The 20,203-nt window shown below is 43.8% G+C and overlaps 1 protein-coding gene across 1 annotated transcript in view; it reads right to left on the reverse strand.

Annotated features, from left to right (window-relative positions):
• Window positions 1-20,203, reverse strand: part of STIM2 (stromal interaction molecule 2) — a 140,631-nt gene that overhangs the window by 68,777 nt on the left and 51,651 nt on the right. Inside the window, exon 2 of the mRNA XM_069744635.1 lies at window positions 12,209-12,339. Coding sequence (XP_069600736.1) covers window positions 12,209-12,339 — 131 coding nt within the window. The remainder of the gene's footprint in view (window positions 1-12,208; window positions 12,340-20,203) is intronic.

A 20,203-nucleotide genomic window follows, 5' to 3' on the forward strand; every position in this document is an offset into this window, starting at 1 on the left:
TTCAACTTTTCCTGGTCTTAGTGAAGAGAAGAAAAAGGCTGGAATATTTGATAGACCTCAAATAAGAACACTTATGAGAGACCCAAATGTTATCACATCAATGAATGAGACAGAAGAAAGAGCTTGGAATGCATTGTGTAATGTGGTGCAGAATTTTCTAGGGAATAAGAAAGCAGACAACTATGAAGAGATTGTGGAAGAGCTACCAATGAGTCTGCGAAATCCTGGATGTAGAATGAGTTTCACCATTTACACAGCCATTTGGACTTTTTTCCAGAGAACCTTGGGGATGTGAGCGAGGAACAAGGGGAGCGTTTTCATCAGGACATTAAACAAAGGAAGAACGGTATCAAGGCCGGTGGGACTCACATATGATGGCTGACTATTGCTGGAGCTTGAGGAGAGACAACCCAGAAGCTGTACATCACAGATCAGCCAAGAAAAGAAGGTTCAAATACCTGCCATTTGTCATTCATCCGTGTGCCATATATACAGTATGTGCTTTTATATTTTGTAGTTTAATTCTGTAAGTATATTTGATTTGCTGCACATAGACTTTGTAATCTTTGTTATTCCTTGATTAAAAATATACAAAATGTAGTACCAAAAATCATGTGTTTTTATCATCAAACATTAGGAGTAATTTATCAAAAATTGAAAATCTCGAAATCCTGATGTGATAGCCAAAAACGGAGTTCATATTCGTAATCAGCAGCCAAAATTGACATAAAATATGTTTTAAAACCTTTTGCCAGAAAAATTGCGTTGACCAGTGTTATTATTTATAGAAAGAAATAATTAGGGGCTCAGTAATGATCCAAGGGATAAGAGGGGCCCATAGACAGTCCTTGCACATGGGTCCTCTACTGCTGGTGCCCACCCCTGGATCAGCACTTGTAATGGGCAATCTGAGATGCTCATGATGGCCTTGTGGAGGGGGGGATTTATACTGGCAAATGGTCCGCAGAGATACTCAACATAGGGAGGGAATATTCAGCGGTGACCCAGATAAGACCGTGCAGGCGACAGCGGGTCTCAATATCCGTCCAGAACCATGAAATGGCAGCGTACAGCATGGAGCAGAGATGAAGCCGCTCTGGGATGTTCTTGGATTTGAAATGTATTTTGGTGAGAAGCAGCACAAAAAATAACCAAAAATTATTGATCCCGCAAAAATCAGCAGAAAATTGGGAACTTAAAACGTAACATTAATATTGACATTAAAATATCACAACAACACATAGAAATCAGAACTCCCAGCAGGGCTAAACAACCATATATGCCACCAAAGCTGGGGACTGATTATGATCCCCCCCCAAAAAAAAATCTACCAGTACTACTGGAATTGCAATGCAAAAAACAATCAGACATGGGGGACCCTGCAAACCCATCAGGGCAACTGGTACATTCACCCCTCTATGTCTCAAAATGCCTTAAGGAGAGCCATATATCAGAATTTGGAACAATCTCACCAGATCCGTAGAAAATGGATTCTCCAATGTTGCAAGGAGCACCTCCTATAGAGCAATGAACGGGAATATGGGAGGCTCTTGAGTAATATCAGTGATGGTGGACTCCTGCCCTGGCTGCTATATCCCCTGAGGAGTCCTTCAAGGAGTTGGGAGGAGGCCCTTTCTTGGATTGGCTTAGCGAACTCTACCCTGGCATGGATTATTGCCCTTATGGGTTCCTGTTCAATTTTCTGATGATTTTTTTATGTATAGTATTTTGGTGACAAAAAATATAATAGTCTCACCACATCCTACAGAGAGCCCGTCCGACTGGGCAGTTCTGGTAGCTGCACAGGTAACAGTCACCACTGGGCCAACAGATCTCAAAGTGTATGATGGGGGTCCTAATAATCAATTGCCCATCATGTGTATCACAGAGTCCCAAGGGGCGGTCTCATGACTACAACATCGTCACCGTGCCCTCTGAAGGCAAATAAATGACAGGATGTCCCCCGCTCCATCAGCCAGGGCGGAGAGTGTATTCAAGCGTTTCATGGCGGCCATTCGTGCAATGCTACATGATCAGTGCAGCGCCGACAGTAACAGGCACAGACCGGCCATGTAACGGTATTGTTGGAAGTGTCTTTTAAAGAACTAGAGACATAGTTTGGGTGAGAAATGCTGCGCATAAAGCGTAGTGTCTAAGGCTGTGCGCACACGTTTCGGATTTTTCGTGTTTTTTTTCGGCAGTTTTCTGCTGCAAAAACGCTTCTAAATGCTTACATTACACATCTCATCAATTATAATGCACTCCGCAAATTTTGCGCCCATGTTGCGTATTTTCCATGAAAAAACGCATCGCGGAAAAAACGCTGAATGTTCATTAATTTTGCAGATTTTTCGCAGATTTGCAGCTATATTATTGCATTGGGAATCTCCGGAAAAATCAGCAAAAAAAAAAAAAAAAAAAACGCAAAAAAAAAAACGAGAGCGGATTTCCTGCGAAAGGAGTCCAGATTTGCTCAGGAAAATTCTGCAAACTTTCCTGAACGTGGGAACACAGCCTTACAGTGGATTGGAAGGATTTATAGAAATTGCGCACAGAGTACATAGTGTTCCAAATTATGCAAATAATATTTCCTCATATTTTCTCTAAATTACCTCTCAATTGTAGTCATTGTTATTTTCCAGTCATCTACTATTCTAGCATAATTGCAATGTTTCGGAACAAACAGCCTATGAAAACTGTATCTTTTAAAAAAAATAAACACTCAAAATGCATGTTCCAAATTATTATGCATAGCAGAGTTTTCAACCTTTGTTATTTAATTTTGAACAAAAAAATGTGAAGTTATAAGCATTATCAGCTTATTACAAAATGAAATCAAACAGTTTTCAAGTGAAAACTTTATTCTAGGTGATGTTACATTTGCACATAGGGCCCCTTGTTCGAAAGAAGCTTCCGAACTCTCTCGTCCATTGAATTTGTCAGTTTTGGATGGTTTCTGCTTCAGTTGTTTTGCATGTGGACAGAATCCCCTCCCCGAGCTGTGGCTTAGATGTGAACTGCCTCCCGCCATAATAGACACTCCTTTTGATGATGCTCCAGAGGTTCTCAATGGGGTTGAGGTTAGGGGAAGATGGTGGCCACACCATAAGTTTGTCCTCTTTTATGCCCATAGCAGCCAGAGATGCAGATGTGTTGTTTGCAGCATGAGACGGTGCATTATCATGCATGAAAATGATCTTGCTGTGGAAAGAACGGTTCTTCCTCTTGAACCATGGCAGGACGTGTTGTTTTAGAAACTCCACATAGATTATGGAGTTCATCTTTACCCCTTCAGGGATCATAAAGGGGCCGACAATCTCTCTCCCCATGATTCCAGCCCAAAACATTACTCGACCCCCTCCTCATTGGCGCCTTAGCCGTGTTTTCATGGGGTGTCCATCAACCAGCCATCCTCCACTCCATCCATCGGGACCATCGAGCGTTGCACGGCACTCATCGGTGAACAAAACAGTTTGGAAGTCAGTCTTCATGTATCGTTTGGCCCACTGGAGCCGCTTCTGCTTGTGTGCAGTGGATAGAGGTGGTCGACAGGATGGCTTACGCACCGCTGCAAACCTCTGAAGGACCCTGCATCTTCTTGTTCTGGGGACGTTGGAGGCACCAGCAGCTTCAAACACTTGTCTGCTGCTATGACAAGGCATTTTTGCAGCTGCTCTTTTAACCTTACGCAATTGCCTGTTGGAAAGAGTCCTCAATCTTTCCTTATCAGCACGCACACGTGTGTGCTGGGAATCAGCTACATACTTCTTGACTGTGCGATGATCACGATGAAGTGTCTTGGCAATGTTGATTGTAGTCATGCCTTGACCTAAATACTCCACAATTTGTTGCTTCTCAGCAGCCGACACATCCTTTTTCTTTCCCATTTTGGCCAAAAATGTAGGCTGCTTAATAATGTGGAACAGCCTTCTTAAGTAGTCTTGCTTTTATTTGGACACAAACTAATCTGCACAGGTATCTGCAATTGCTTTCAGTGATATAAAGAGCCCTGACACACATCACCATCAATGAGTTTAAATGACAAACAAAAAAATTCTAACCTTATCACTCCTAAACTCTTTGTGCATAATAATTTCGAACACAGTGTAAACTGACCGGCAGTGTGAGTATCTGAACGCCACAGCACATCCATTTCTCTGAGATTTGTGTGCACACATTTTCCTCAGAGGTGGAAAAGAAACTCATCTGGAACATCAAAAACTCACCAAATACTCATCGTGGACCACAGCCTAAAAGTGTCACTCCAACTTCAGGCCTCCACTGGATGTCCAACAGGTGACATCCCCTCTCTTTTAGAAGCGGCAGAGACAACCTCTCCGCTCGCTGTGGATGCAAAATGGGGGGGGAGGGGGGTGTCATTGGTCTGAGATCACTTGGTTTTGAGAGTCGGGATCCACATCTATCAGATCAAAGATGTTCTGCAGACACGAGAAATGCCCGAGATGGGAACAGTGTCTGACGCAGGTGATCACTTTGTTACTATATGGTTAGGAAACCTTATTGGGGGTTGTCCAGTGAAAACAAGTTGTCATGCTTCCTGGGAGATGTGATAACTTATTTATTGGCGGGGGTCCGAAAACTTGGACCACAACGGAGCAGCAGAATGGGGTGGCAGAACACATGCTTGATCACCGCTCAATTCATTCTCTACAGAACTGCCAAGTGCTGCACTCGGCTTTTTCCAGCAGCCCCTAGACAATGTATGGAGAGGTGGTCTGGCACTCGGCTTTTTCCAGCAGCCCCTAGAGAATGTATGGAGAGGTGGTCTGGCACTCGGCTTTTTCCAGCAGCCCCTAGAGAATGTATGGAGAGGTGGTCTGGCATTCGAAATGCCATTTTGTAAATTTGCAACAAACCTAAAAAGTACCTAGTCGGGGATAAAAAAAAACTCCCCATTCTGCTGATCGGTGCAGGTCCCAGCAGTCAGACCCCCCTATGGACAAGCCCTTTACCACCTCAATCATTCTATACATCCTATAAATCGGTGGCTATGACCTTCTTTGCATTTAGCAGTCTGCCCGGGGCCAACCAGTACTTTATATTCAGAACAGGCGTTCGCTCTCCCCACAAGTCACCTCCATGAGCACATTACATCACCGCCTATGATTCACATGTCATGTACGGCAGCAGGAACGTGGAGCCAAACAAGTGATCATAAGAATCAGTGTAAAAGTCTGTGACCGAGAAATGAACAATGTCAACCACAGACCTGAGCAGAAAGTGATCCAGGCCGTGCCCGACACACATGCCCTGCTCTACACAGAATGCCAAAAATCCTGTCAGCCATTAGCAACGCTGACGAGACTCCCAGAGAAGAGGATGAATCACAGAGACGGCAAAATCCGCAGTCTCCTGTCACACATTACTCAGAGCTCTGAAGAGGCGACTGACAGTCTCCGGACAAGAAGCCTCCATATAAGAGGATATGCTGCCTCCTGCTTATACCACCACACAAGTACCTGTCCAACATACAATATGGGCAGCGCCTCCCCCAACTTTCCCAAACACTAGGCGCAAATACATCCCCCCACTTATGTTGGGATACAACCCCCTGATCCTCCCAGACAGAATTTCTGTAAATCTCCATTTACATAATGAAATAAATCGCTCTCAGCTCACCCATCTGTACAGGAATCCTGCACGGACAGGTGGATAATATACTGCCAAGGCTTTTACAACTTATACCACACGCATTAGTAATAATAATGACCAGATGGCTGGGCAGGTTGGGCTATAAACCTCTGGCAAACTAACCACTGTCTACATGGTAAATAAGACACCGTAGCAAAGCAAAAAAAAAAAAAAATCATTAAAATCCCATATATTACACCATAAGACTTTGTGGTGTGTCACTAATCTATAAAAAAACAAACACACTACACAGCGATCACAGCTGTAATCCTTCCCCTTGCATCTTGATTGACAGCCTACTCCACACACACAAACACAGGCAGATTTTCGTTTCCACACCTCCAGTGCCCACGTTATCCACAACCTGTGGGTCCAGAAAGTGTGGCTGTTATCCTACTGAACGCTAAGCCCCAGGTTCATGGGATCACTGCTCATTTATTTGGTCAGCTCTGGTAGCCACCATGAAGGGCAAGTCGTCAATGTAGCGGCCGTACCTGACCACAGACGTCATGAAGGGACTCGCGCATCACAGTATGAATAATGCCTTCCCCAGTAGGTCACGTGTATATTTTGTTCCCACTTAGGCTCCAGAAATCTGAAGGGAAAATCCCCAATTAAACTGGAACAAAAAAATGTTTTTACCAGTACAAAATGGAAAAAATAAAATCTAATGTCCACAGAAAGAAAAACTGCTCTGTGTAGAAGGAATTACGGTGATGCCTAAATGGTGGCATCGTGTGGGATGACTGTGCACATCGATAATACCGTAATCCGTATAAAATGTTACAATTATATTCAGGGCTGTGGAGTCAGAATCCATTCTGGTGGAGTCGGAGTCAGTGTAATGGAAATTGAGGAGTCTGAGTCGGAGGTTTGGCTTACCGACTCCACAGCCCGGAGTATATCGTCCACAGCACTGAGCTCATATGTAGTGTCCTGAATATACGCGGGAATAAAAGCACCACTCGAGCATGATCAGATAACACCTTCTCCGAGCATGATCGCTTATCACTAATTGGCATGAAACTAGGTATTTCACAACGACAGGTTACTCAACTACAGCTGATCTCTATTAAAAAAAGACCAAATTACAATTTCATAAACAGCCCAGATCTATCACTATTAGGCCACGTTCACACAGTCAGTATTTGGTCAGTATTTTACCTCAGTATTTTTAAGCTGAAACCAGGAGTGGGTAATAAACACCGAAGTGGTGACGTGTTTCTATTATACTTTACCTCCGATTCTTCCACTCCAGGTTTTGGATACAAATACTCATGTGAAATATTGATCAAAATAAGGCGGTGTGAACATGGCCTAAGGTCTCTTAAGGGTAATGTCGAATCCTACTAGGGCTCGTTTGCTTTGCAAAACGAAGGCTATAACCTACGGGAATTCTGCAGTTTCATAGCCATATCCTGGATTATGCACCGATTTTTGCCCCATGTCCTGTACTGTAGAAGATTGCAGATTTCTGGTGCAGACTACACAAAGTGAGACCATGGCCGTGGGGTATCTGGGCTATGACAGAGGTTGGGTCACGTACCAAGAAAATTACCCTAAACGCTAGTCCATCTACTAAAAGAAAAAATAAATGGCTGCAGCGAATAAGCAAGATTATTAGTCAGAGTCTGGACCTGTCCGGTACATACACATGTGGTGGACTCGCGGCAGATTCTCCACACAGATGTGCTGACAGTACCAACCTTGTATCCTTCATTTTACACCAGTTCTCCAATCCGCAGGCTCTCACTTCAATTTTCAGCCGTCTCTAAGCTAGTGGGACGAGACTAGTTACTATGAGGTCTCAAATACAGCACAGACATGAGGGATTCCGGCTTTCCTGTCAATTCAGCAGATGTATATAAGCAGCATGAACAATATTATAAGACATCACTGAGCAGTGTAGCTGTGAATCCAGCTAAGGAATTAAACTAAACATTAACTAGAAAGCCAAAGCTCATCTGTGTTCCGTTGTGCCTTTCTTCGCTCATTCCTCCATTCTTCAAAGACTACAGTGAGAATCTGTAATCTGATCCCTCAGTTTTCATCAAGATGAATTTGAACTCCCCCTCTGTAGAGTGAATGGCAAGTTCAGACGACATGGAAATGGGGAAAAGTGGCTCATAAGTGGAGGAAAAAGCATATTTTTCTTATAAAATTGATTACAAAGTTTCTTCTACTCGCTTGTGCTAATGATAATAAATAAAAATCTTGAAAAGACACCGGCCATTTAACAGCAAGGAATAATGTTTGCTTTCTTTAGTTTCTCACATTTTAAGTTGCTAATTTTTTTTTTTTTACACGGAAACGGTACCTCTACCTTAAAGCTCTCACACATTTGCAGACCAGGTTATTTTAGCCAGAGAACTTTTACATATAGGTAAATATTTGCCCAGGTGAGTTTTATTATGCTCTTTTATTTGTTCTTTATTTGCATAAGCAAAAATATGACGTGTCCTAAATAGATCAATGGGGCACATGACGTGAGCCAGCAAGCAAGAATGAATCCACACTTGGAGAGCACTTCCGATATGATCCGGGAGACATACAACACCCTGCACGCAGCCAACGTCTTCCCAGGTGCCACCCCCATGTGTATCTATAGCAAGATGGTTAGGGGCAAAAGTGGAGTTCATGCCGAGCATTGCCTATGGGTCAGTCTGAGGAATACTAAAAAAAATATATATATCCTGGGCGTCGTTCTTCCAGAATTAAGTGAAAGTTATCAGAACAAGCCTCAAAGGGCTCATACACATTAGACCCAAATTGTCAAACCTGCCTATGTCGGTGGGACAAGCCAACCATGAGGTCCTCCTGACTCTTGACAATTGATTATGCAAGAAAACCGAGGGATCAGACAAGTTAAATTTCGAGGCACGCGCTTATGTTCTCTAGGTAGAAAACCCCGACATGTCTGACTGCAGTTTACACCCTTTCCCCCCATTGACAGCACATACACAGAATCGGGAGTGCATGTGTATGGTGGGGATTCATTAGGAATAGCTGGTGGCCAGATCCTCACTCTGTCAGCTTTACTTACCAGTAAGGGGGGTGCAAAGCTGGCCCAGAGTCTCCTGATATAGGAATAAATAACACCCCACTATGAGAAAAAAACACGTTACAACACCCTATTTAGGCTAGTTTCACACTAGCGTGGGGCAGGGCTGCGGAGGACTGCGGACTTCCTACGTGAAGCCCCGCCCACTGCCACACCTCTTCATTCAGCTCTGCCTACATCTGCATACGTCCTGCGTACCCAATCTTTAACATTGGGTACACAGGCCATGCGGATGCCTCCGCATGCGTCGTTTTCATGCAGCGCCGACTGCCACAAAATGCAACATGTTGCGTTTGGCGCAGCGTGAAAACGACACATGCGGAGACATCCGTATACATCCGCATGGCCTGTGTACCCAATGTTAAAGATAGGGTACGTAGGACGCATGCATCCGTAGGCGGAGCTGAATGAAGAGGTGCGGCAGTGGGCGGGGCTTCACGGAGGAAGTCAGCAGTCCTCCGCAGCCCTGCCCAACGCTAGTGTGAAACTAGCCTAAGAAATTATAAAAAGGAGTCTTGTGAACCCATCATGTCTGCATTGTACAGGGGACAACTCATCAGTTTATAAGGGAACGATGTAATGCTTTGTTTTTCCTGTTGAGGCGTGGCAGGGACAGCGATCCCTTGCCGCTGGGACAGCGATCCCTTGCCGCTGGGACAGCGATCCCTTGCCGCAGGGACAGCGATCCCTTGCCGCCGGGACAGCAATCCCTTGCCGCCGGGACAGCAATCCCTTGCCGCCGGGACAGCGATCCCTTGCCGCCGGGACAGCGATCCCTTGCCGCCGGGACAGCGATCCCTTGCCGCCGGGACAGCGATCCCTTGCCGCCGGGACAGCGATCCCTTGCCGCCGGGACAGCGATCCCTTGCCGCCGGGACAGCGATCCCTTGCCGCCGGGACAGCGATCCCTTGCCGCCGGGACAGCGATCCCTTGCCGCCGGGACAGCGATCCCTTGCCGCCGGGACAGCGATCCCTTGCCGCCGGGACAGCGATCCCTTGCCGCCGGGACAGCGATCCCTTGCCGCCGGGACAGCGATCCCTTGCCGCCGGGACAGCGATCCCTTGCCGCTGGGTTGTCTCACAGGTAATAGTTGGTTGAAGAAGGAAACCACCATCTTATCAGCTCCTCGCTGAAGGCACGCTAACAAACTGAGACTTGTCCAGGGAGGACCAAAAAAAGCAGATCATTTACTAATTAAAATTAACTCCATTCACCCCAACACAACCTTGGGCTAGAATTTAATTTGATAAAATTCAGCAGTAATTAAAGGGATTGTCTCTAGGGCTACACAGCTGCATCATCTGCCAACAGACATGTAGAAGCAATGGACACCCAATGAGTGTTAGGCATTATTAAGAATAAGATCAATGATACTCGTTGAGAGTTGGCCAGTAATCTCAAAGAGGAACCTGATATGAAGAGTTCAAATCACCTGCAGCACTCCTATAGGAGAAGTAAGGTATTACACGGAGTCAAATTAAATCTACTGACTATGTATGGAATGCTTTAATGCACAGCGTCCTCATGACAAAGAAACTAAAATGCACCAGGTCCCTACTACGGCTTATTGATATAGACGTAATCTATGCCCTAATAGGATATTAGAAAATGGGGTTAAAATCATTTTCATCTTTTGTTGGTTTTTAGGGTATGTGCCAACAAGCCGGAACTGGCGGCACTTTAAACACCGCGCATGTTCGCTGCGTCCAAAGCAGTGAATTTGAATGTGATCATTGAACCCTGCGGATTCACCGTGTCCAATACATTGAACGGGTGAAATTGCTATGCTGCAGTCTGGAGAGTCGCGCCACATGTCCGTCTCCGCAGGTGAGCCACGGACGTCACTGGACGTGCTGTAACATCTGGATGCTGCAAGCTTTACTATAAAAATTGTATATATTTTTTTCTCTACAATTTCCTCAGGACCACTGCTAATCTGATGTTGTGACGTCTACTGGGTAGGGTCATGTGGTCGTCTCTTGGATTTCCACCTACAGCTTCTGGAACCTCTTTCATACATTCAAGATGTAAATGTCATCTTAAGTAAATTTCCAGTTAGGTTTCTTCCCCCTCTGGCAGCCATATATCTCCAAAAATAAATAAAGGTATATAAACAATTAAAAAAAAATGTATTTTTGGGACTATGGCTAAACAATAATATATTATACACATACACAGACGCAAGCCCATTAGCCACACATCCTTTTGTGCGCCTGCACTGATCCGACAGATATTCCGTCAAGTTGCCAAACTAAATAGAATTCTTCATGTGGAAAATTTATCATCGGGATTAATGACACGATACACTGCGCATTGGAACAATTTATGCTCTGCACTGTCGATATAGAGGACACTCAAGGTCACTATTTTTCTATTTCGGCACCGGGGATGGAAGTTAGTCTCCCATATTAAGAAATCGTTCATGCACCTTCAATATTTAACTCCATGACCAGAGGATTTAGGCCCATAAGCTCATTTGCGAGGCTTAAGCACAAACATATTGTAGACTTGGCGACCCACATGGCAGTAATCTGAAAAGAATTCTCATTTCACCTGTTGCTGCCTGCAGAGCTGCTGACACCAACACCTTCTGGAAGCCCCCACGAGTCAGGGAGCCCCCGATCGCTCGCCCGCTTGCTATACATTGAGGGGATTGCCCTTTGGAAGCGCCTGTGTAATAGACTAGAGCCACAGAATATCATAGAACAGTGGAAAAATTCTAATATCCTAATATTTTAGGAGAGAGAAGAAAAACGGAACTCAGAAAAGGGGCAAAAAACAGATACTTAAAGTGGCACTTCTCAACAGCGACAATTCAGTCAGTTCTATTGACCACTTCCATTTAAACTTATATCATGACCCATATATTAGGAGGGGGTTCCAAATAACGCCACCTAACCTCCAATTTCCTGTTGGAGGATGATAATAAATAAACTAACAGGGGTTACTTTTTGGGTAACTGCTTTTGTTAGAAGATTCCAGTTTTTGCAGGGGCTGGAATCCTCAGCAATCAGTTGTGATCGGCTGCAGAACCCAGAAAGGACTTATTATTCTGCAGTGCCCCCGCTGGATAAATTAAGTATTACACAGTTCTCCATTTAAATGAATGGACTGCTGTTGTAACATGGACATGCCAAGTCCTCCAGCAGGGTCTATACCAGGATCCTTCATCTGCATTATTTTACTAAGGTGTGAGAAGAGTTTTATAAAGCAGACAACCCATTAAACTACAGGTCACCATCTATATTTTCCTGTTCCATATAATGCGTGAATCAGCCCAGCATCACAGTCCACCGGACAAGCTGTCTGACATCTCCCATTTCCAGCCAAAAGCCAGACACCATTAAAATTGGATTCTGGCCAACTGACCAGCAAACACGAAGTGAATGCAACCGGAGACGTGTTCCTACGTCACAAATTAAGGAGCCAAGTTCCTGAATGATAACAGTTAAATCCAGTCAAGTAGCCGGGCAGTGAAAACACCGACGCTCACCTCATCACTTTCCTCAACTTCTATGCCGCCGTCGTTATCATCGTCCATTTGTTTATGAATTGTTCTGATGGCCTCTAAGCTAGAGCGGTCCTCTTCTGTAAGGCAGGGTGGACTCAGGGAAATCAATGGATCTGTGTGGGGAAACAAAATGGAAATATGAAGACCGGTTGCAATTCTATTTTTTCTAAGTAGAAATCAGATAAAAAAACAACGCTTCACACTTCAATTATTACAAAGAACTGGGATGGACACATTATTCATCGACCCTGAGAGTCCCAGAGGTCTGACCCCATAAATCAAAACGTAAAGAAGTATTGAATTAACCTGCCAGCACTTGACCTAGCCTGAATACTTCATTACATCTGTTCTTCATGAAGTTCATTGGTGGCTCAGTGAGGTCCTCAGTAGATGGCAGCAGAAAGGAAGGGGTTGTCCACAACACCTTCTCAATCCCTATATTTCCCGCTTGCATCAAAGCGCTTATACTCAAACTACGGTGTCAGCGCTGTTCCGCGGAGTCGGCACTGGCTCTACCGGGGATTGCGTTACATTATGTAATGGGACCCCTGAAGCCAATCCGTTCTGGCTTCACTTTCCCTGCCTTCAAACAAATCACATACATTCACGGGATGGGGAGGATGTATGCGAACCTTTTCAAGTCGCGGACAGTAAAGTCAGAGCTGATTGGCTGCAGGGATCACATGACATTATGCAACGCAATCCCTGGGACAGCCAGCGCCGACACAGCTGGAACAGCGCCAGCACCAGAGGAGAGTAGAAGTGTTATTGCTTTGCAAGGGGAAACATGGGGATTGAGAAGGGGCTGTCCAAGTAGTGAGAAACCTCTTTAAGTCCCCTATACACAGACTACGACTAATGACAGTCATACCTGCCAATAACTACAGGTTCAGCCGACATACTAAGGTGTATGGGGCAGCCGTACCCCTGATCATAATGGAGAACACAAGAGAGCTCAGTCAAACAAGAGCTCCTGCCATCAACAGCCATCTAATATGTATGAGGGCCTTTAAGAGTCTTTTCCATAACTCAGGCTCACGTAAAGGCTATAAACTTCTGTATGTTATTTCTACCCAAAAATAAACCATTCACGTTTTTTCCTATTCTGCACCTTTCTTGAGACCACTGCTAATTTGTGATAATGTTGTGGCTGCCAGGTAGTGTCATACTGCCCATTTCTTGCTTTACTACCTCAAATTTCCAGAACCCTTTTCATACATTCAACATCTAAATGTAGTCTCCAGTAAGTTCCCAGTTAATCTCCTTCCCCTCTGGCAGCCATAAATATAGTCCCTGACATTCACTGCTCAAAAAAATAAAGGGAACACTAAAATCCCACATCCTACATATCACTGAATGAAATATTACAGTGGCAAATCTTTATTCATCACATAGTGGAATGTGTTGAGAACAATAAGGCTGTGTTCACACTCTGCAGTTTTTTTTTGCTATAAAACGTGATAAAAACGCATAAAAACGCATACATATGCATCCTATCATTTAGAATGCACTCTGCAATTTTTTGTGCACGTGTTTTTTTCTGCGAAAAAAACGCATCGCGGTATAAAAAGCAGCATGTTCACTAATTTTGCGTTTTTTTCGCGTTTTTCCGGCTATATAATGCATTGGGAAAGCTCTGGGGGAAAAAAACATGGTAAAAAAGCATACCGATTTCTTGCAGAAAATGTCCGGTTTTCTTAAGGAAATTTCTGCAAGAAATCCTGACGTGTGCACATAACCTAAAAATGATCAATGTAAATCACAAATAATATCCCACGGAGGTCTGGAGTTGGAATGATGCTCAAAATCAAAGTGGAAAATGAAGTTACAGGCTGATCCAACTTCAGTGGAAATGATGCGCAGTAGTGATAAGCGAGTATACTCGCTTATTTGTAACTGCTCAGAGATTTAGTTTTCATTGCCTCAGCTGCATGATTTATGGCTGATAGACAGCTTGAATACATGTGGGGATTTCATAGCAACCAGGCAACCCCCACATATACTCAGGCTGGCTAGCAGCTGTAAATCATGCAGCTGCGTCAACAAAAACTAAATCTCCGAGCAATTACAAATACTCCGAGACCACCCGAGTGTGCTCGGGAAAACCTGAGCAACGAGTACATTTGCTCATCACTAATGCGCAGTAGTGTGTGTGGCCTCCACGTGCCTGTATGACCTCCCTACAACGCCTGGGCATGCTCCTGATGAGGCGGCGGATGGTCTCCTGAGGGATCTCCTCCCAGACCTGGACTAAAGCATCCGCCAACTCCTGGACAGTGTGGTGCAACGTGACATTGGTGGATGGTGCGACACATGATGTCCCAGATGTGCTCGATTAAATTCAGGTCTGGGGAACGGGAGGGCCAATCCATAGCTTCAATGCCTTAATCTTGCAGGAACTGCTGACACACTCCAGCTACATGAGGTCTGGCATTGTCCTGCATTAGGAGGAACCCAGGGCCAACCGCACCAGCATATGGTCTCACAAGGGGTCTGAGGATCTCATCTCGGGACCTAATGGCAGCCAGGCTACCTCTGGTGAGCACATGGAGGGCTGTGCGGCCCTCCAAAGAAAGGCACCACACACCATTACTGACCCACTGCCAAACCGGTCATGCTGAAGGATGTTGCAGGCAGCAGATCTCTCTCCACGGCATCTCCAGACATCTCCAGACTCTGTCACGTCTGTCACATGTGCTCAGTGTGAACCTGCTTTCATCTGTGAAGAGCACAGGGCGCCAGTGGCGAATTTGCCAATCCTGGTGTTCTGTGGCAAATGCCAAGCGTGCTGCATGGTGTTGGGCAGCGAGCACAAACCCCATCTGTGGACGTCGGGCACTCAGACCATCCTCATGGGATCGGTTTCTAACCGTTTGTGCAGACACATTCAGATTTGTAGCCTGCTGGAGGTAATTTTTCAGGGCTCTGACAGTGCTCCTCCTGTTCCTCCTTGCACAAAGGCTAAGGTAGCGGTCCTGCTGCTGGTTTGTTGCCCTCCTTTGGCCCCCTCCACATCTCCTGGTGTACTGGTCTGTCTCCTGGTAGCACCTCCAGCCTCTGGACACTACGCTGACAGACACAGCAAACCTTCTTGCCACAGCTTGCATTGATGTGCCATCCTGGATGAGCTGCACTACCTAAGCCACTTGTGTGGGTTGTAGAGTCAGTCTCATGCTACCACGAGTGTGAAAGCACAACCAACATTCAAAAGTGACCAAAACATCAGCCAGAAAGCATTGGTACTGAGATGTGGTCTGTTGTTCCCACCTGCAGAACCACTCCTTTATTGAGTGTGTCTTGATAATTCCCATTCATTTCTATCTGTTGTGTATTCCATTTGCACAACATCATGTGAAATTGATTGTCAAACAGTGTTGCTTCCTAAGTGGAAAGTTTGATTTTACAGAAGTTTGATTTACTTGGAGTTATATTCTGTTGTTTAAGTGTTCCCTTTATTTTTTTTAAGCAGTGTAGTTCGCTTTTTGCTGTAGGACAAGCTTCTTTTTTTGTGTGGAAAGCTATTATTACATTTTGGGGTTGTTGTTTTTTGTTGGGGGGGTGGTTGTAAGGTGAGGCAATTGAAAAAGTACAATTTTCTTTGATTTTTCCTCTTATTACGGAATTTACCTTCAGTTAAATTATTTAATATTTTGATAGATATCTTATTTATCTATAAAAGTTCAATGATCTTTTTAAAAAAAACAACTTTTTGGATGGGAAAACGGAAAAGATTTTTTTTTAATTATAATAATAATAATAATAATTTTTATTTATATAGCGCCAACATATTCCGCAGCGCTTTACAAATTATAGAGGGGACTTGTACAGACAATAGACATTACAGCATAACAGAAATACAGTTCAAAACAGATACCAGGAGGAGTGAGGGCCCTGCTCGCAAGCTTACAAACTATGGGGAAAAGGGGAGACACGAGAGGTGGATGGTAACAATTGCTTTAGTTATTCGGACCAGCCATAGTGTAAGGCTCAGGTGTTCATGTAAAGCTGCATGAACCAGTTACCTGCCTAAGTATGTAGCAGTACAGACACAGAGGGCTAATACTGCATAAAGTGTATGAGAACATGATGCGAGGAACCTTTTTTTTTTTTTTTATTATTATAAATAGGCCACACAGGGATCGTTAGGTTAATGCATTGAGGCGGTAGGCCAGTCTGAACAAATAAGTTTTTAGGGCACGCTTAAAACTGTGGGGATTGAGGATTAATCGTATTAGCCTAGGTAGTGCATTCCAAAGAATCGGCGCAGCACGTGTAAAGTCTTGGAGACGGGAGTGGGAGGTTCTGATTATTGAAGATGCTAACCTGAAGTCATTATATATATTTTTTAAATTTGTTTTCATATTTTTAACATTTGAGCCTGTAATAATTTGATCTACTATACCAGTATGTACTGGTATATTAGTATACAACAAACTAGTATATATAGTGTGTGCTAATACTATATACTGCAATATATTGCATCATTACAGTAGAAAGGAAAACTAGTATATATAGTGGGAAAATACAGTCTCCTATGATGACTGGCCAGCAGGATCATTCCACTTATCCTCAACCTACAACGAACATCTTCATTATAAGAAAATAAGGAATGTATGAAGCAGCGCTGCTGTGTTACACAGCCGGCATCTAGCTGTACATGCAGCAACAAGAAATTTATCAGATTGTTCTAGTTTAACCGCTTAAAGATACTTGATAAGCACAGAATGATTGTTCAAACCAAGAAAAAAAAAGGTTTCAAAAATAAAAACATTTTGTATCATTGCAACCTAAAAAGTCAATATATAAAAAAATGAGATTACCACTTTTCGGTTATCAAAGAAGTCAGACCAGCACACAAAGACAAGTTTTTTTTGTTTTTTTTAACTAAAACAGAAAAAAAAACCTATTTCAAAGCACTTGGAACTCTTTTTTTCCCCCCTCTTTTTCAGTGCATTATATAGTACAATTCAAAGTTTCAACTCTTCCTGTAAAACAATAATACAAGTCCTCATGCTGCTATGCCAATGAGAAAGCTTATTAAAAAAAAAAAAAAAAAAAAAAAAAAAAGATAGTTAAAGGCCCCTTCACACACAGCGACGCTGCAGCGATACCGACAACGATCCGGATCGCTGCAGCGTCGCTGTTTGGTCGCTAGAGAGCTGTCACACAGACCGCTCTCCAGCGACCAACGATGCCGGTAACCAGGGTAAACATCGGGTAACTAAGCGCAGGGCCGCGCTTAGTAACCCGATGTTTACCCTGGTTACCATCCTAAAAGTAAAAAAAAAAAAAACACTACATACTTACCTACAGCCGTCTGTCCTCCAGCGCTGTGCTCTGCACTCCTCCTGTACTGTCTGTGTGAGCACAGCGGCCGGAAAGCAGAGCGGTGACGTCACCGCTCTGCTTTCCGGCTGACCGACGCTCACAGCCAGTACAGGAGGAGTGCAGAGCACAGCGCTGGAGGACAGACGGCTGTAGGTAAGTATGTAGTGTTTTTTTTTTTTTTTACTTTTAGGATGGTAACCAGGCTAAACATCGGGTTACTAAGCGCGGCCCTGCGCTTAGTTACCCGATGTTTACCCTGGTTACCAGTGAAGACATCGCTGGATCGGTGTCACACACGCCGATCCAGCGATCTCAGCAGGAGTCCAGCGACGAAATAAAGTTCTGGACTTTGTTCAGCGACCAACGATCTCCCAGCAGGGGCCTGATCGTTGGTCGCTGTCACACATAACGATTTCATTAACGATATCGTTGCTACGTCACAAAAAGCAACGATATCGTTAACAATATCGTTATGTGTGAAGGTACCTTAAGGTAAGGAAAAAGCCAAAGTGTAAAGCCCATGTTTGGCTATAGTAAGCCTCTTACTTCTCCCTCCTCTTCCCCTCCATTCTCCATAGAGCTTTATAAGCACCAACTGCCATCTCCTATCTCAGTAATGGGAAAGTCTGTATTCACTGAAGAAATTTTACCAATGAATTGAGAATTTTGCGGATGAATGGAGGTCAGGAGGACAACGAAACAGGTCCCTCTAATATTGTAGGAGTACAAGTGAAGGTAAGCAGCTGCGTAATCTGATAACACCATGATTACACTTTAATTGTCAGTGTCAGAGACTGAGAGCAGCAATCACGTGGTTAAAAAGCAGTGTCTGGAGCTAGCCCCGGTCTCTGCTGTTAGAGGCATAACGCACTGTATAAGAGTCAGCATCTGCCCTGTGATCAGCGGGCTCACGTCCTGCGCCCGCAGCATACACCCACACCCCTCTCCACAATGGTTATATAATGGTTATATAAGGAGGAGGATATGATCAATGATTTGTGGAATATGTATGCATGTATGTATGTATATGTTAATGTATAGATTTAATAGCTACATAGTTATTAAAGTTGAAGGAAGACTTTAAGTCCATCTAGTTCAACCCATAGCCTAACCTAACATGCCCTAACATGTTGATCCAGAGGAAGGCAAAAAAAACCCATGTGGCAAAGAGTAAGCTCCACCTTGGGGAAAAAAATTCCTTCCCGACTCCACATACGGCAATCAGACTAGTTCCCTGGATCAACGCCCTATCAAGGAATCTAGTGTATATACCCTGTAACATTATACTTTTCCAGAAAGGCATCCAGTCCCCTCTTAAATTTAAGTAATGAATCACTCATTACAACATCATACGGCAGAGAGTTCCATAGTCTCACTGCTCTTACAGTAAAGAATCCGCGTCTGTTATTATGCTTAACCCCTTCATGACCCAGCCTATTTTGACCTTAAAGACCTTGCCGTTTTTTGCAATTCTGACCAGTGTCCCTTCATGAGGTAATAACTCAGGAACGCTTCAATGGATCCTAGCGGTTCTGAGATTGTTTTTTCGTGACATATTGGGCTTCATGTTAGTGGTAAATTTAGGTCAATAAATTCTGTGTTTATTTGTGATAAAAACGGAAATTTGGCGAAAATTTTGAAAATTTCGCAATTTTCACATTTTGAATTTTTATTCTGTTAAACCAGAGAGTTATGTGACACAAAATAGTTAATAAATAACATTTCCCACACGTCTACTTTACATCAGCACAATTTTGGAAACAAAATTTTTTTTTGCTAGGAAGTTATAAGGGTTAAAATTTGACCAGCGATTTCTCATTTTTACAACGAAATTTACAAAACCATTTTTTTTAGGGACCACCTCACATTTGAAGTCAGTTTGAGGGGTCTATATGGCTGAAAATACCCAAAAGTGACACCATTCTAAAAACTGCACCCCTCAAGGTGCACAAAACCACATTCAAGAAGTTTATTAACCCTTCAGGTGCTTCACAGCAGCAGAAGCAACATGGAAGGAAAAAATGAACATTTAACTTTTTAGTCACAAAAATGATTTTTCAGCAACAATTTTTTTATTTTCCCAATGGTAAAAGGAGAAACTGAACCACGTACGTTGTTGTCCAATTTGTCCTGAGTACGCTGATACCTCATATGTGGGGGTAAACCACTGTTTGGGCGCACGGCAGGGCTTGGAAGGGAAGGAGCGCCATTTGACTTTTTGAATGAAAAATTGGCTGCACTCTTTAGCGGACACCATGTCACATTTGGAGAGCCCCCGTGTGCCTAAAAATTGGAGCTCCCCCACAAGTGACCCCATTTTGGAAACTAGACGCCCCAAGGAACTTATCTAGATGCATAGTGAGCCCTTTAAACCCCCAGGTGCTTCACAAATTGATCCGTAAAAATGAAAAAGTACTTTTTTTTCACAAAAAAATTCTTTTAGCCTCAATTTTTTCATTTTCACATGGACAACAGGATAAAATGGATCCTAAAATTTGTTTGGCAATTTCTCCTGAGTACACCGATACTTCACATGTGGGGGTAAACCACTGTTTGGGCACATGGTAAGGCTCGGAAGGGAAGGAGCGCCATTTGACTTTTTGAATGAAAAATTATCTCCATCGATAGCGGACACCATGTCGCGTTTGG

This window comes from Ranitomeya imitator, chromosome 1 (assembly GCF_032444005.1).
Source record: "Ranitomeya imitator isolate aRanImi1 chromosome 1, aRanImi1.pri, whole genome shotgun sequence".
Taxonomy (NCBI): Eukaryota; Metazoa; Chordata; class Amphibia; order Anura; family Dendrobatidae; genus Ranitomeya; species Ranitomeya imitator.